Here is a 16,622-nt window from a genome sequence, read left to right as displayed (position 1 = left end):
CAAACGCTTTGTCTGAACAGCCTCTGAGCAAAACAAAAACAAATGCTGTGTCTGAACAGCCTCTGAGCAAAAGAAAAACAAATGCTGTGTCTGCACAGCCTCTGAGCAAAACAAAAACAATGCTGTGTCTGAACAGCCTCTGAGCAAAACAAAAACAAACGCTTTGTCTGAACAACCTCTGAGCAAAACAAAAACAAACGCTGTGTTTGAACAGCCTCTGAGCAAAACAGAATAAGTGCTGTGTCTGAACAGCCTCTGAGCAAAACAAAAACAATGCTGTGACTGAACAGCCTCTGAGCAAAACAGAATAAGTGCTGTGTCTGAACAGCCTCTGAGCAAAACAGAATAAGTGCTGTGTCTGAACAGCCTCTGAGCAAAACAGAATAAGTGCTGTGTCTGAACAGCCTCTGAGCAAAACAGAATAAGTGCTGTGTCTGAACAGCCTCTGAGCAAAACAGAAACAACGCTGTGTCTGAACAGCCTCTGAGCAAAACAAAAACAAACGCTGTGTCTCAACAGCCTCTGAGCAAAACATAAACAAACGCTGTGTCTCAACAGCCTCTGAGCAAAACATAAACAAATGCTGTGTCTCAACAGCCTCTGAGCAAAACAAAAACAACGCTGTGTCTGAACAGCCTCTGAGCAAAACAAAAACAACGCTGTGTCTGAACAGCCTCTGAGCAAAACAAAAACAAACGCTGTGTTTGAACAGCCTCTGAGCAAAACAGATTAAGTGCTGTGTCTGAACAGCCTCTGAGCAAAACATAAACAAACGCTGTGTCTGAACAGCCTCTGAGCAAAACATAAACAAATGCTGTGTCTGAACAGCCTCTGAGCAAAACAAAAACAATGCTGTGACTGAACAACCTCTGAGCAAAACAGAATAAGTGCTGTGTCTGAACAGCCTCTGAGCAAAACAAAAACAAACGCTGTGTCTGAACAGCCTCTGAGCAAAACAAAAACAAACGCTGTGTCTGAACAGCCTCTGAGCAAAACAGAAACAAACGCTGTGTCTGAACAGCCTCTGAGCAAAACAGAATAAGTGCTGTGTCTGAACAGCCTCTGAGCAAAACAAAAACAAACAGCCACTTGAGAGATGAAGAGCAGTGCGATGGAGGGGAAGCAAGAGGCATAGTACACTTCACATATTGTGTGTGTGTGTGTGTGTGTGTGTGTGTGTGTGTGTGTGTGTGTGTGTGTGTGTGTGTGTGTGTGTGTGTGTGTGCGTGCATGTGTGCGTGCCATACATCATTGCACCGCTACCTGCTTTGATTGCCTGACCCAGGGTTTCGGTGCATTACCACCTTAACGGCTGTGCGGCTGGATTTATTTGTTGAATACACACCAGGGTCACGCAAACACACACACACACACACACACACACACACACACACACACACACACACACACACACACACACACACACACACACACACACGCATGCTATGCATACGCCCAGATTCACACACATTTCCCCCATGGCGGCTGTGTGAAAGTGAAGTGTCTCGCTGCCAAATGTATATAGGTCAAGAATACATTTTAAAGTGCTGTGCTTATACATAAATATGAACAATTCCACACGTGCTTATCCGTTAGCCACGGAAAAATAAAGTAGCTTCAAAGTGTGCTGTTCCTCACCACAATATCCCTTGAGCCTGGAATGAATATGTAAAGCAGAAGTCCTAAGGAAAGTAGAAGTCAGGAGAAAAATAGACTAGATAAGCGAGTAGAGGAGGAAGATAATATGGCCAGAGGACAGGAGGGTGGCCTGGCCCGTCCCCCGGGTAACTTTGGACCCTGATATCATATTTTTATGAATAAAAAGCCGGAGCTTTTTTCTCTAAAATTGTACTTCAAACCAAACGAGCCAAACAATCACTGAACGTGCAAAGCCACATAGGCTATAGTTATAAGCCAAATCATGTAGCTTACTACTTCGATTACCAAATCCATTTAGAACAAGTAAATATAGAGATATTAGTGGAAATACAGAAGGTGAGAAGAGCAGCCAGAGGAGAGGGCAAGTCTCAAACCACGTGATGACCTTTCCACTTCCTCCGGTAGGCGTCGACGCGTGATAGTGACATTGACGCATTGGAATGATTAGTCCATGCAAACCGCTACCAATCACCTGCATTGTTTATCACCGTCAACGATGTCACGTGTGTGCGTGCCGATGCCGTGAGTAGCAGCGATAGTTTGTTCAAAAAACACGAGGCTAAACAGCGGCAGACTGGTGTGATTACGCGCAAGAATGAAGAGGCAGAAGGACCAGAAAACAATATCAGAATTCTTGAAAAGCAAACGGCTAAAAGTGATGACCTCCACACCGGGATTCTGTCGGCTGACCTTGACCGCTAACGTAACCCTGACCGTCCTGACCAGCTTCTTCAAGTTCAACCACGTAACGTTAAGCTAGTCCACCGCTAGTCCAAACTGTGGCTCCTCCTCCTCCTCCTCCAAGCCTCACTGAGTCCAACCAGACCGACCACTGTTCAATGAGTGCTCCATAGGCCTACATAACCTACATACATTAAATTAGATTATTCTATCAGTTATTTTCTACGGTATGGCTGGGCTCTTGTGTGTTGATTCGTTTGAATTTCACTGCGCAGCTGTGCTTATCTCAGGGTGTGCGTGTGTCTCTGTCCTGAGTGCTGACGATGCTGCTGCTGACTTGTGATAATGATGATGTTGATTTAGACTAGCGGCAGGATCTGTTTTGGTTTGTGGACTGGATGTTGGTTGTTCGCTCTATTGTATCATCTGTGTGTTTACTGGCCTGTCGTGTGTGGCTTTTAGTGTCTGAGGGGTTCATCTGAGCATAAGGTTATTTCAATATGTGTGTGTTGTTCACCATCCATCCATGCATGTATGTGCATGGTGGTGTATGGTGTGGTACTAAGAACGTCTTCTGTAACATTACTCAATATTCATGGCTGTTTCAACGCATATGCCTCAGACGCGTTCTGCGATCTCTGCCGGAGGAGATGGGAGTGGAGGGGAAAGATGTGAGGTACCTTTTTGAAGAGCTGAGTTTTCAGCGGAGTGGGACATCGCTTCACAGGCAGTTGAAATCAAATAATATATTGCTTTCATAATCTGCATGATAAGGGATTTATTTTTCGACGAGTTGTGGGCGGCAAGGGCAAGAGAGATCCACAGAGATGATGAAATACATCCACTTTATGAACACATCCTGTGTTCTTTTTCAAATCGGCATGGGGCAAAGCCAATGCATTCTGCTTTCAATTGATTTGAACACACACAGGTTCAATTAAACACTAGTATTTTCTGTGAGTATACGCTTCGGATCCTGTAGTGTGTGTGTGTGTGTGTGTGTGTTAGGGCTGGGTCGGTTTGAAAATTTTAAAACCGGTTCGATATTGCCGTCTAAACCGGATCGAACCGGTATACAGATTTCTTTTGTAATTATTATTATTATTATTTTTTTTTTTTTTTTTAAGCAGGGCTCCCGAGTGTGGCCCATAACTGTCTGTAGTGCAACTTCAGTCCACCTGATAGTGATAATACACCTCTAAGCTGGTATTGTCAACCAGCAATGATACTGAATAAAAAGAAGCAGGACACCTGTGTAACAAACACACCCTGTATTTATTTCTCATAACTATTCAGCTTAACTTTTCTTCAAACATCAACATAATAAACAAAATAAGACTTTTGCATACTAGTGCAACTTGAGAAGAGGCTAATATGAACAATAGTGCAATCAGAATGGACTGGCAATTTTTTTTTTTTTTTTTTTTTTAGGTTTTTTCGGTTCGCACGTGATCAAACCGGTTTGGGCTCGTACACCGAACCGAACCGGTAAAACCGGAAATCGACCCATGCCTAGTGTGTGTGTGTGTGTGTGCAATGATCTGATCACAGCATGCCTTGCATTTAACATGTAATGCAGCTAGCAACCAATCAATAGCCTGATTTCCACAACAGAACCAGAGGGCTAGACAGACATCAGTCATTATCTATCCATCCATCCATCCATTTACTGGCTGCTTATCGGGGACAGGGTTACGGCGGCAAAAAGGCAAGCGGAGCAGCCCGGATTGACCCGCTATCGAGCTCTGTTTTTTGTGGCTCGGCAGTCTCTTTGCCACCATGGCACCAATGCGACAGCGTTACGGCCATTCATTCATCCATTTCCCACTCGGGAAAAAACTTCCCAATGTGCCATTCTGCTCTCCTCTCAACCTGCCAAAGATCACTTATGCCCGAGAAGATGACCCACTGTCTGCCTGCTACGAGTGGGTCATTGGCCCACAGTTTATTCTTTGACCGCTTGCTCCCGTGAGATTTGCGCTGGGTCCCGCCTCCCGCGTGATCCCACTCACAATAGAGACACTGCATGAAATAGGCCATAACGGGGGAAAGCTCTCCGTTCACTTCCACACACCAGCGTCATATTCCTTGAATTAAACATAGCTAAAAGCTGTTGTGTGGTGTGGGCTGCGCAGACAACAAATGTAAAAAAAATCGACAGTTAAAGTTTTTTTGTACGAGGACAACAAGGAAGCCATTGAGAATTGGCGAGAAGAAAAATGTGGATGTTGCTGTCAATGAAGTAAGTTGGAGTGTTCATCTTCCGTATATATGATCTTTGTGTGCAACACCCGACCATCCACGCGACATAGGAGAACGCCAGGATTGGGGGGGAGTTTGTGTTTTCCCCCATTTTGGGCGTGGCTTCTGAATGATGACGCGCTCCGCAGTGTCTCTATGCAGCCCTCTAATGCACGTGACACTCCCACGCACCATCACTCATGAATACCAAGACACATGAACCTCCTCCATCACTGCCCTCCATCCCAACATCCATGGTGTCAGATTTGGAGATGCTTATGTTCATCCGGACCACATCACACTCAGTTGCAAAGTATTACGGTGCACATCAGACGTGCCACTGTCCGATGACACAAAAAAGTCCAAAATGACATCATCCGCAAACATCCACCCAAATGTCACCAAACTGGACACTATCCAGACCTTGTTTTATATTCCATCAACACAAACAGGAAGGGTGCACCTTGTTAGAATCCAACACTTGAGTGCTTGACTTAAAACCGAGATTGCAGCACAGTTCGTAGCCTCAATGTGGAGCTGAACGGCTTGCAGCAGTGGCCATGGTACCACCCCATAGTACTACAACACCTCCCTCAGGATACCTCCACGAACACGTTCATTGGCCTTTTCCAAATCCATGTACTGTAGACAGGACTAGCAAACTCCAATGACCCCTGAAGCATCTGTGAGAAGGTACAAGCTTCTTCTCCATTGCACTACCAGGACACGCTCTGCCAACAGTCAGTCTCCCCTTGGCATAGGCTTTCCAAGGGAGACTTAGCAGCATGATCCATTGATTATTCTACAAGCTTGATCTTTTAATGCTTGGGACCACCAGTGTGTCAGTCAGTCCAAAAGCACTGTTTCTGAAACCTCTTGAAGGGACCTGTCAACCACAAGACCCCAATCCAGAGTCTTCAGCATTTCAGCATGGATCTGATTCATCCGTGGTGCCAAGTTGCCACTACGGAGCTTTCTAGCCTTTGCAATGACCTCTGCCTCAAACTGTCCCCCCTTAAACCCTCACTACACATTAGGGATGCCACGGTGTGGACATTTTCCCACCGGGTAATAAACACGTGACAACGCCGGTGTTACCGGTGACACCGTATAATAAAAAAAAAACAGCTCCAGAGCTCCTCAGCAGGTCCTCACGGTCGGGATTTTTAATTGAACTGCTCTCAGTCCGACACAGCCATCAAGATAGTGACCAATACAAGCGTGGTAGGGATGTCAGGTTAACCACAGAGAATAGTTTGGTGCGGTTACGTTTGTCGGTCTATAAATCACTCTTCATACAGTGCTTTCTCGTCCAGTCAGTCAGCCCCTCCTCTCCCTGCTGCTGCTCACTCGGCGCAACAACAGCCTCACGCGTCACGTAACGTTACGCACTGAGGACACCTTTTCTTTCAGAAAAGAGACTAATGTCGTTGGCAACATATCTGGAGATTTTTTTCTGGCCATGGGATTAACATTACCAGCAAGCAGCAGTAAGCCAGGCAGTGACGATGGCTGAGTAGCATGTGCTTTTATCACAGCTAAGTCATCAATGCTAACTATTTACCATCAATGTTAGCAGAGGTTTAGCTAACCTGTGGTATTAGCATCAATGTTAGTGGAGATTTAGCTCTGTTAAAACCACATTTCCAGAGATGGCAGTGGCAAGAGAATACACACAGGCTTACAGTAGGGGGTCATCCCTATGTTCCCCGGGTCCTATGTTCCCCGCTTTTCCCAAATAGGGTCCTATGTTCCCCGCTATGTTCCCTGGGAGAGGTTAGGTTTTGGGTTAGGGTCTGGGGGAGGTTAGGTTTAGGCGTGGGGGGTGGGAGAGGTTAGGTTTTGGGTTAGGGTCTGGGGGAGGTTAGGTTTAGGGTTAGTGAAAAACGGGGAATATAGAACCCGGGGAACATAGACATGATCCCTACAGTAGATAAGAGTCTTACCTACATGTGTATGAGGGGGGATTGTGTTCACAACATGTACAACTAACGTTACTTAGCTGCTCTGTCTAACCAGAGAGATACGATGAACTCAGACAGCCAGGTTAGGAGGGAGCGCTTGTAATATACACCAGTGCAGCTGAGCGCATGCTGAAACTGTCACGAGCGGGCGGAGTTCAACGGTGTTACATGTTATGTAATTGGTGTATCACCACCGTGTAACACCGGTAACACCTACTACCTTTACCAGGTCAGGTCAGTCCAATACAATTGCAGCCCGGTCCCAAACCAATTTACGCATAACAGTAAAAAGAACCTGCAACTGCAATGTGAAGGCGTTCTTCAAAAGCAGCCAATGCAAGCCAAGCAAATGTCCTTTGAAGAACTTTTCAAAGACTTGCTCAGAGAGAGTGATTATCAATGCAGGCCGGCCACCAAGCTAGCCAGTCATCCATAGCTCTCAATGGCAAATCAGCACAATGACAACAGTTCAGTGCTCCACTCCCCCACCCCCTCTTTCCTCCCCCCCTCCCTCTATTCCCTCCCTTCCTCATGCTCCACCCCCTCTTTCCTCCTCCCTCCCTCTATTCCCTCCCTTCCTCATGCTCCACCCCCTCTTTCCTCCCCCCTCCCTCTATTCCCTCCCTTCCTCATGCTCCACCCCCTCTTTCCTCCCCCCTCCCTCTATTCCCTCCCTTCCTCATGCTCCACCCCCTCTTTCCTCCCCCCTCCTTCTATTCCCTCCCTTCCTCATGCTCCACCCCCTCTTTCCTCCCCCCTCCCTCTATTCCCTCCCTTCCTCATGCTCCACCCCCTCTTTCCTCCCCCTCCTTCTATTCCCTCCCTTCCTCATGCTCCACCCCCTCTTTCCTCCCCCCTCCTTCTATTCCCTCCCTTCCTCATGCTCCACCCCCTCTTTCCTCCCCCCTCCCTCTATTCCCTCCCTTCCTCATGCTCCACCCCCTCTTTCCTCCCCCCTCCTTCTATTCCCTCCCTTCCTCATGCTCCACCCCCTCTTTCCTCCCCCCTCCCTCTATTCCCTCCCTTCCTCATGCTCCACCCCCTCTTTCCTCCCCCTCCTTCTATTCCCTCCCTTCCTCATGCTCCACCCCCTCTTTCCTCCCCCCTCCTTCTATTCCCTCCCTTCCTCATGCTCCACTGGATTGTCCTTTCACAGGCTCCTTTATCATTGGGCTCAGTCGCATCGATGCAGTGGTTAAGTCTCTGCCTTGTCTCACTCTCTGTCTCTCACTTTTGTCTCACTCTCTGTCTCTCACTTTTCTCTCACTCTCTGTCTGTCTGTCTCTCACTCTTGTCTCACTCTCTGTATGTCTCTCACTTTTGTCTCACTCTCTGTCTGTCTGTCTGTCTCTCACTCTTGTCTCACTCTCTGTCTGTCTGTCTCTCACTCTTGTCTCACTCTCTGTCTGTCTCTGACACTTGTCTCGCTCTCTCTCTCCTACTGTGCCGAGCATGTAAGAAAAATACGGTTCAGCAGCCTCTCATGATTAACCCAGCGTAACCCCTCTTCCGTCCCATTTCCCTCTCTTTCTCTTCATCTATCTCACATTCTCTCCTTCTGTCTCTCCCTCTTTCTCTCTCTGTCTGTCTCTCTTCCTCTTTCCCTGTATGTTGACTATTTGTCAGGATCCCTTGGCATCACTTCTTAACGCACGGGGTATCCCTAACCCTTTTTCGTCACCGGTTACGTTCCTCCGACCGTCGGTTAATTTGAAAATGTTTCCGCCTTTCACAACTGTGACTATTATGTTTAAGCAAGTACAACAAGTTGAATTATGTTTGGTCAAGTAAAACAACTTTTAAGGTTAGGGCTTGGGTTAACAAAAACGTTAAATGTGACTTACGGTTGAAATGTAGACTTTGAACACACTGGGAATCAAACTCCTAGTCCAAAATGTGTGACAGACATTGACCATCCACGAACCTCCTTATTAACATGACAGAACTTTTTTTTTCCTTCTGATTTTCCTCCCCAATTGTACTCGTCCAATTTCCCCCTGCTGCCCCAATCGCTGCTCCACCCTCTGCCGATATGGGGAGAGCCGTAGACTAGCACCATGCTTCCTCCGACACATGCGCAGTTGCCAGCCGCTTCTTTTCACTTCTCGCAGCACGTGGGAGGATCACGTTATTCCTGCATGACGCAACTCGTGGGGTGGCACATTTTGAACGATGCACCAATGCACACAGAGAGAGCCGGACTTCCGTACCAGCCCAGCCAATCAGAGGCTTGCCGCAGGAATTCCTATCGCAAAACCCATAAATGCCGTCTTGCCGAGGATCTGACCACATGAGACTATCGAACTCTGGTCTCCTGCCTGACAGGCAAGCATTTTACACCTCCACCACCCGGGCCCCCTCATCCTTAGCGCGCACGCTGGCTTATTTGCATGTCACACTCCCGCGGCGTCGACTTCACACATGGGAGTGTCTAATCTCGGTAATAAGCACATGGGCAGTGTTTACCTTCTCTCTCTGCCCATGTGCTTATATTACCCAGATTATTAATGATACAAAGTGGGTTGATTATCGGTAAAGCCTTCCTTTAAAGACATAACATTTTCCGATTTTAGTTGGTTATTTTCTCAGCCAGGCAGTTGTCACAGGGAACAAAGTCTGCATTTGTCCTTCGCAGTGTTGACGGTCGTTACTCAAAAAAGTAATATGTTACACATTACACATTACGTTAAAACAAAGTAATGCCTTGCTTTACTTAATTAGAAAGTAATTTCGTTACACTACTCGTTACATTACTTTTGCGTTACTCTGCAACATCGCCCGAGATGTGAAGTCAAGTGCATTTCTCCACCCCTTCCATGCCTTGAACTCCTATGAAAGTTGGAGCTACCATGGAACTCCCTCTGATTGGACTGAACCAACCAATCGTCACTCCTCATCACTCCTCCCCGTCCCTCCAGCCCATCCATTCTAGCAATTAACAGCTTTTAACAGTCAGCTGTTGTGTTGTGCAATCCTGCATGAAAACACACCGCACGTTTGATGTTTTTTTCCATCATCCTGCAGATTCAATCCCGATCCTGCAGATAATAGGAAAAGTTAGATTTAGTAACTGGAATGTGATTAATGGATTTAGGAACCGTAATGCTACTCATTTGTAATGCTACAAATGTAATGTGATTACAGCAATGTATGTGTTACACAACACTGGTCCTTCGTTTACCTTCAAATAGCATGTTCGGTCACAGGCAGTGGTTGCCCTTGGTTTCAAAGAGGACTGTTAGTAATACATGATATCTTATTCATCCCTGTAGGGAAACTCTCTCCAACTCTCTCCTCCAGGGAGGTCAGAGTGAATGGCCCCACAGGTAGAGATTGAGTGTCCTGTTCAAGGCCACTTTAGCAGGATGGATGCTTGCCAACATGGGACTTAAACCCAGGTCCCCTGATTAAAGGCATCCACGTGTCAACATTAGGGAACTTAAAGACAATTGTTGACCATCCATGATATGATATGACCCATGTCTAGTGAAGACAAATAAAACTAAAATTCAAGTCGTGTCGAATTATTGTTGGCTCAGTGTCTGGTTGGAGCGTGATCCTCCCACGTGCTGCGTTCTGCCGGTCAAGCTTCCCCTGTCAGGCGAAGAGAAGCGGCTGGCTACTGCGCATGTGTCGGAGGAAGCATGGTGCTAGTCTCGGCTCTCCCCAGATCGGCAGAGGGTGGAGCAGCGGCCGGGGCAGCCAATAGGGCAGCATGGGGATAAATTGGCCAAGGATAATTGTGGAGAAAATGGGGAAAAATCTGAAGAAAAAACAGGTTGGGGAGGACTGATGATTGGTTAGGTTTAGGCATGAGGACTGGTTCAGGCCAATCACAGGCAGAGGTTGAGGGAGATGGGGGAAAAATGGTCTACAACTTTTGGCGGGGGGGGGATATGCACGCACTTTCAAATGTGTTGCACGAAAGGACAGGAATGTGACGGTAAAGTGCAAACAAGCAACTTTCCACCGCTGTGAACATGACAGCAAATCTCTCCAAGCACCTGCAAAGGCAACATGCTAACACCAAGCTAGCAGCGAAAGACCCAGACACAGACCTGAGTCGACCTGCTAAAAGCCTGATTTTCAACAGGTGACATCAAAAGCAGAGAGAAACAGGCTCATAGCATCACACCTAGTAGAGGTCTCACTTGTAGAAGAGGTTCTAACCTCATGTGACTTCCTAGATAAATAAAGGTTAAATAAATGTTGCCCGTTTGTTTCTACAGCAGAATCATCTTTCAGAAACATATATAAAGATCTTCTGTAGGTCCTCCTTATTAGGATAGGGATGTATGCTGATATATGGGCATACAGTAGGGTACCATATGTAAGGTTTAATGTTCTATACTGTATTGTTAACTGGCAATTACATGACAATGCATCCCAGGCGATGTTGCGGAGTAACGCAAAAGTAATGTAACGGGTAACAAGTAATTTTCTCCAGGGAGTAATATGTAATATATTACTTTTTTTGAGTAATGACCCTCAACACTGGTCGATATCCACTACCACCCTCCTCTTCCTGCTCACCTTCCCCCACAATGTTCCTCCTCTTCCACCTCCTGTCCTTCTCATCCTCCCCCCAGAAAGCTGGGAGGAGATCGGCTATAATGAAAGGATTTTAAAGAGCCCCCATGGTCTGACTCTTAACACCCAATAGGCTGGCCACTGGCCAGTCACATGTCTCTCTCTCTCTCTCTCTCTCTCTCTCTCCTCTTCTCGATCTCTCTCTCCCCTTCTCTCTCGAACACACAGCCCTGTTCCTAGAATTAGCCATTGGCTGTACTCCAAGCGGATCCGCTCAATAGTCCACCCCTCCAAAAAGCAGCCTCTCCTCTTCTCAGTGGGGCCTGAACACTGTCACAGACATAGTTATTAGTCACGGCCTAGCCTGTCACACTGAAACGGCTAAACCCATACAGAAATAACAGCCACATAAAATAGATGTAAAAAAAGAAATCATACTCCCAAAATAGGTGCTAAACCTGACATCCGTCCTTTGAAATCTCTATTACTCCATCTCTCTCCCTCTGCATCACTCCATCCATCTCTCTCTGCATCACTCCATCCATCTCTCTCTGCATCACTCCATCTCTCTCTGCATCACTCCATCTCTCTCTGCATCACTCCATCTCTCTCTGCATCACTCCATCTCTCTCTGCATCACTCCATCTCTCTCTCTCTGCATCACTCCATCTCTCTCTACATCACTCCATCTCTCTCTCTCTGCATCACTCCATCTCTCTCTGCATCACTCCATCTCTCTCTGCATCACTCCATCTCTCTCTGCATCACTCCATCTCTCTCCCTCTGCATCACTCCATCCATCTCTCTCTGCATCACTCCATCCATCTCTCTCTCCATCACTCCATCTCTCTCCCTCTGCATCACTCCATCTCTCTCTCTCTGCATCACTCCATCTCTCTCTCTCTGCATCACCCCATCTCTCTCCCTCTGCATCACTCCATCTCTCTCTCTGCATCACTCCATCTCTCTCTGCATCACTCCATCCATCTCTCTCTGCATCACTCCATCCATCTCTCTCTGCATCACTCCATCTCTCTCTCTCTGCATCACTCCATCTCTCTCTCTGCATCACTCCATCCATCTCTCTCCATCACTCCATCTCTCTCCCTCTGCATCACTCCATCTCTCTCTCTGCATCACTCCATCTCTCTCTCTGCATCACTCCATCTCTCTCTGCATCACTCCATCTCTCTCTGCATCACTCCATCTCTCTCTGCATCACTCCATCTCTCTCTCTCTGCATCACTCCATCTCTCTCTGCATCACTCCATCTCTCTCTGCATCACTCCATCCATCTCTCTCTGCATCACTCCATCTCTCTCCCTCTGCATCACTCCATCTCTCTCTGCATCACTCCATCTCTCTCTCCATCACTCCATCTCTCTCTACATCACTCCATCTCTCTCTCTGCATCACTCCATCTCTGCATCACTCCATCTCTCTACATCACTCCATCTCTCTGCATCACTCCATCCATCTCTCTCTGCATCACTCCATCCATCTCTCTCTCTCTCTCTCCCTGTGTATCACTCCATCCATCTCTCTCTCCCTGTGTATCACTCCATCCATCTCTCTCTCCTTCTGCATCACTCCATCCATCTCTCTCTCTCCCTCTGCATCACTATATCCATCTCTCTCTCCCTCTGTATCACTCTATCCATCTCTCTCTCCCTCTGTATCACTCCATCCATCTCTCTCTCTCTCCCTCTGTATCAGTCTATCCATCTCTCTCTCCCTCTGTATCACTCCATCCATCTCTCTCTCCTTCTGCATCACTCCATCCATCTCTCTCTCTCTCCCTCTGTATCACTCTATCCATCTCTCTCTCCCTCTGTATCACTCCATCCATCTCTCTCTCTCTCCCTCTGTATCACTCTATCCATCTCTCTCTCCCTCTGTATCACTCCATCCATCTCTCTCTCCTTCTGCATCACTCCATCCATCTCTCTCTCTCCCTCTGCATCACTATATCCATCTCTCTCTCCCTCTGTATCACTCCATCCATCTCTCTCTCCCATCTCTCTCTCCTTCTGCATCACTATATCCATCTCTCTCTCCCTCTGTATCACTCTATCCATCTCTCTCTCCCTCTGTATCACTCTATCCATCTCTCTCTCCCTCTGTATCACTCTATCCATGGCTCCCTCATGGTTGCACACAGACTTCACACCCATTATCACCTCAGTGTGATTCAGCCACTTGATTCATTACCCAGCTGGTGACCTCCCTGCACATGTGTGTTAATACACACAGGCACACACACACACACACACACACACACACACACACACACACACACACACACACACACACACCCACAGACATGCATACACGCGCATTCACTCATGCATACTCACACACATGTATAAACACACACATGCAGTACACACACGCTACTATACGACATCACTTCCAGACTAAATTTCAGATTTTCAAATCAGATTTCAGATTATTATTTACACATTATGTATTATATTTATTCATAGGGAATTGTATACAGTTGTTGCTTACTTCTATTGAGCAGATGCCCAGGGTAATACCACAGTGTTAATGCCACTGAAGGGGTTAAATCATGTATGGAGCAGTTTTCACTGCCGAGTCAGTCTGACATCCTGGGTATAGCCTTCACCCCCCCCCCCCCCCCATCCCTCCAAGCGCCCCTCCCCCAAAAGCTCCCACTTTTACCGCGGCAGCAGCACCGTGCTAACCCAGCAGTAAAGCGACCAAACAAACAGACTAACAACTGTATAGCCGACCACTACCAGACCCTTGTTGCATAAATATTTACAGTTGACCTGAAAAACAACAATACAACATGAAACAGGCATTCTATAATCCTACAAAAACTGGAACAATATTTGTTTTGGATTTGGTATGAATAATAATTGCTGTAATTAATTTCAGTCTGACTAAAATTAGCTTTTCCTTCTCATCCTTTAAATGAGTTGCTTGATTATTCATTTGTTTTGGATTCCATCATCACGGAAAATCTGAAAAGCAGTATCCATCCATTCATCCGTCCATCCACCACTCAGCACCTCCTCTCCTCCTTCCCTACCTGGAGTTGGTCATGTCAGTTTGTCCTCCATGACTCTTCTCCAGACCCAGTTTGGTGAAAATCCCGACCAGCACCATGATGGCCACCACTCCACAGATAATATACACAATCATGTGGGTCTGGTCCCGGTCTGGCTCCTCCTGGACCTCAGTGACGGGTGCCGACGGTTTCCCAGTGTTGGCCCAGACGGGTGTGTCGTAGTTGGAGCAGGAGGTCTGGTCCAGACTGTGAACTTTGAACTGGCAGCAGAAGCGGTAGAAGCAGGAACCGCAGCAGAACATGTAGATGCCCGCGTTGCAGTTGAAGGGCGGATCCCACTGGCCCATGACATCATAGTAACCCCAGCAACGGCTACCGATGGACGGAACCGTTTGATCCGCCACGTCCGGTGTGGGCGTCGCCAGCGCGGCCTCCGGGGGGACAGAGTGCGCTGTCTGGTTGGTGCCGGGCATCTGGGCCAAGGCCTGTCCCGATCGCCGAGAGTACTCTCCACCCAGAGAGGTCAAACCCAGGAGAATGGCCAGAGAGAAACTCACCAAGAGAGGGTGCACGTAGGTGGCCATCTTGGACTTTACGTTACGACTGTGCTTACTCCGATGTCTTCAAGGTGATCCAACGTTGGAATCGTTTACGAAAAGTCTAGTGCCTTCTTCTTCTCAAATATATGGCCACAGAAAACATGTGAGGAAAGTGAGTCTTGATAAAAAAGAAGAAGAAGAAAAAGACGGGGTCTCAGATTAGTCTATATCCATGGGAGTGCCTGGATCAGATTAGACTTTATCCATGGGAGTGCCTGGATCAGATTAGTCTATATCCATGGGAGTGCCTGGATCAGATTAGTCTATATCCATGGGAGTGCCTGGATCAGATTAGTCTATATCCATGGGAGTGCCTGGATCAGATTAGTCTATATCCATAGGAGTGCCTGGATCAGATTAGTCTATATCCATGGGAGTGCCTGGATCAGATTAGTCTATATCCATGGGAGTGCCTGGATCAGATTAGTCTATATCCATGGGAGTGCCTGGATCAGATTAGTCTATATCCATGGGAGTGCCTGGATCAGATTAGTCTATATCCATGGGAGTGCCTGGAAGAACAATAAAGAGCATTCAATTAGCATTGTGGGAGTTATTAGAGCGCACAGTTACAGGAGGCTTACTGGAGCAAATTGCTGTCGAGGGTGCAGAGGAGGAAGTGAGTGAGACAAATCAATCTCCCATCTCAACCCCCTCCTAACGAGTGAACGAGTCCCTGGTGAGCAGGCACACACATGCACACACACACACACACACACTACAGTGCCTGCTAATGTGTGTGTGTGTGTGTGTGTGTGTGTGTGTGTGTGTGTGTGTGTGTCAGAACAACACTCACATGCACAGACACACTACAGTGCCTGCTAATGTGTGTGTTAGGGGTGTCAAAAATAATCGATTATAAGATGCATCGCGATGCAGACATGCACGATTCTGCATCGATTCACAAATGTCAAAAATCGATTATTATTATTATTATTATTATTATTTTTTTTTTTTATCAAATAAAATATAATGGAAGTACATGCAGTTGTTTATTTTAATTATGGATCATAATACAATGCAATTCCAAATGCACTTTTATTTTAAAAGTAGCCACACAGTGAGGAAAAATAAATCATGTATTGCGGAAAAAAGTGATGCATCGATTTAAGATGCATCGATAATCGTACTCGAATCGAATCGTAGCCCTCTGAATCGTAATCGAATCGTGAGGCCAGTGAAGATTCACAGCCCTACTGTGTGTGTGTGTGTGTGTGTGTGTGTGTGTGTGTGTGTGTGTGTCAGAACAACACTCACATGCACAGACACACTACAGTGCCTGCTAGTGTGTGTGTGTGTGTGTGTGTGTGTTCATGTGTGTGTCAGAACAACACTCACATGCACAGACACACTACAGTGCCTGCTAGTGTGTGTGTGTGTGTGTGTGTGTGTGTGTTCATGTGTGTGTCAGAACAACACTCACATGCACAGACACACTACAGTCCATGCTAATGTGTGTGTGTCTGTGTGTGTGTGTCAGAACAACACTCACATGCACACCATTGAGATATAATATGAATGGAGAGAGTGTCCCTATCTCCTCCCTGTATGGTCTATTGAAGCCAAAATCCTGCCAGATCACTGAACCAGATTCTGCGCAGTAGCTCCGTTGATTTAGAACCTCTGTGAGCTCCCCGCCCCTCTGAACTTTCTTATGTAGAGCTGCTGTTTCTAGAATGCGCACAGTGCGTTGTGTATTTATATACAGTCTAGCTCTGTAAATATGGCACTTTAAGTTGTAATACTTTTTTGTCTCGCCAAAAGTAACCAGGAAGATTCCCATTATGAGATCAGTTTATCAAAATGACGCCTGTACGAAAATCTGATTTTGGTTGTCGGAGATTTAGACCTCCGGGCTGCTGAGCGCTCTCAGCCCGGACCGGAAGTGGAGGCAGGCATGCTCCTCAGCCT

At 46.8% G+C, this 16,622-nt stretch overlaps 1 protein-coding gene across 1 annotated transcript in view; it reads right to left on the bottom strand.

Annotated features, from left to right (window-relative positions):
- The window catches only part of LOC310788667 (protein shisa-8), a gene marked incomplete at both ends in the record, with an annotated part of 198,836 nt that extends 184,140 nt beyond the window's left edge, over nt 1-14,696 (bottom strand). Inside the window, one exon of the mRNA XM_083650206.1 lies at nt 14,134-14,696. Within this exon, the coding sequence (XP_083506332.1) occupies nt 14,134-14,696 (563 nt within the window). The remainder of the gene's footprint in view (nt 1-14,133) is intronic.
- Between the last annotated feature and the right edge of the window lie 1,926 nt (nt 14,697-16,622).

The sequence above is a fragment of the Poromitra crassiceps genome (assembly GCF_964638095.1).
Source record: "Poromitra crassiceps genome assembly, chromosome: 13".
Classification (NCBI taxonomy): Eukaryota; Metazoa; Chordata; class Actinopteri; order Beryciformes; family Melamphaidae; genus Poromitra; species Poromitra crassiceps.
The sequence above is the reverse complement of the archived record's forward strand: the minus strand, read 5'-3'. Positions and strand labels throughout refer to the sequence as shown.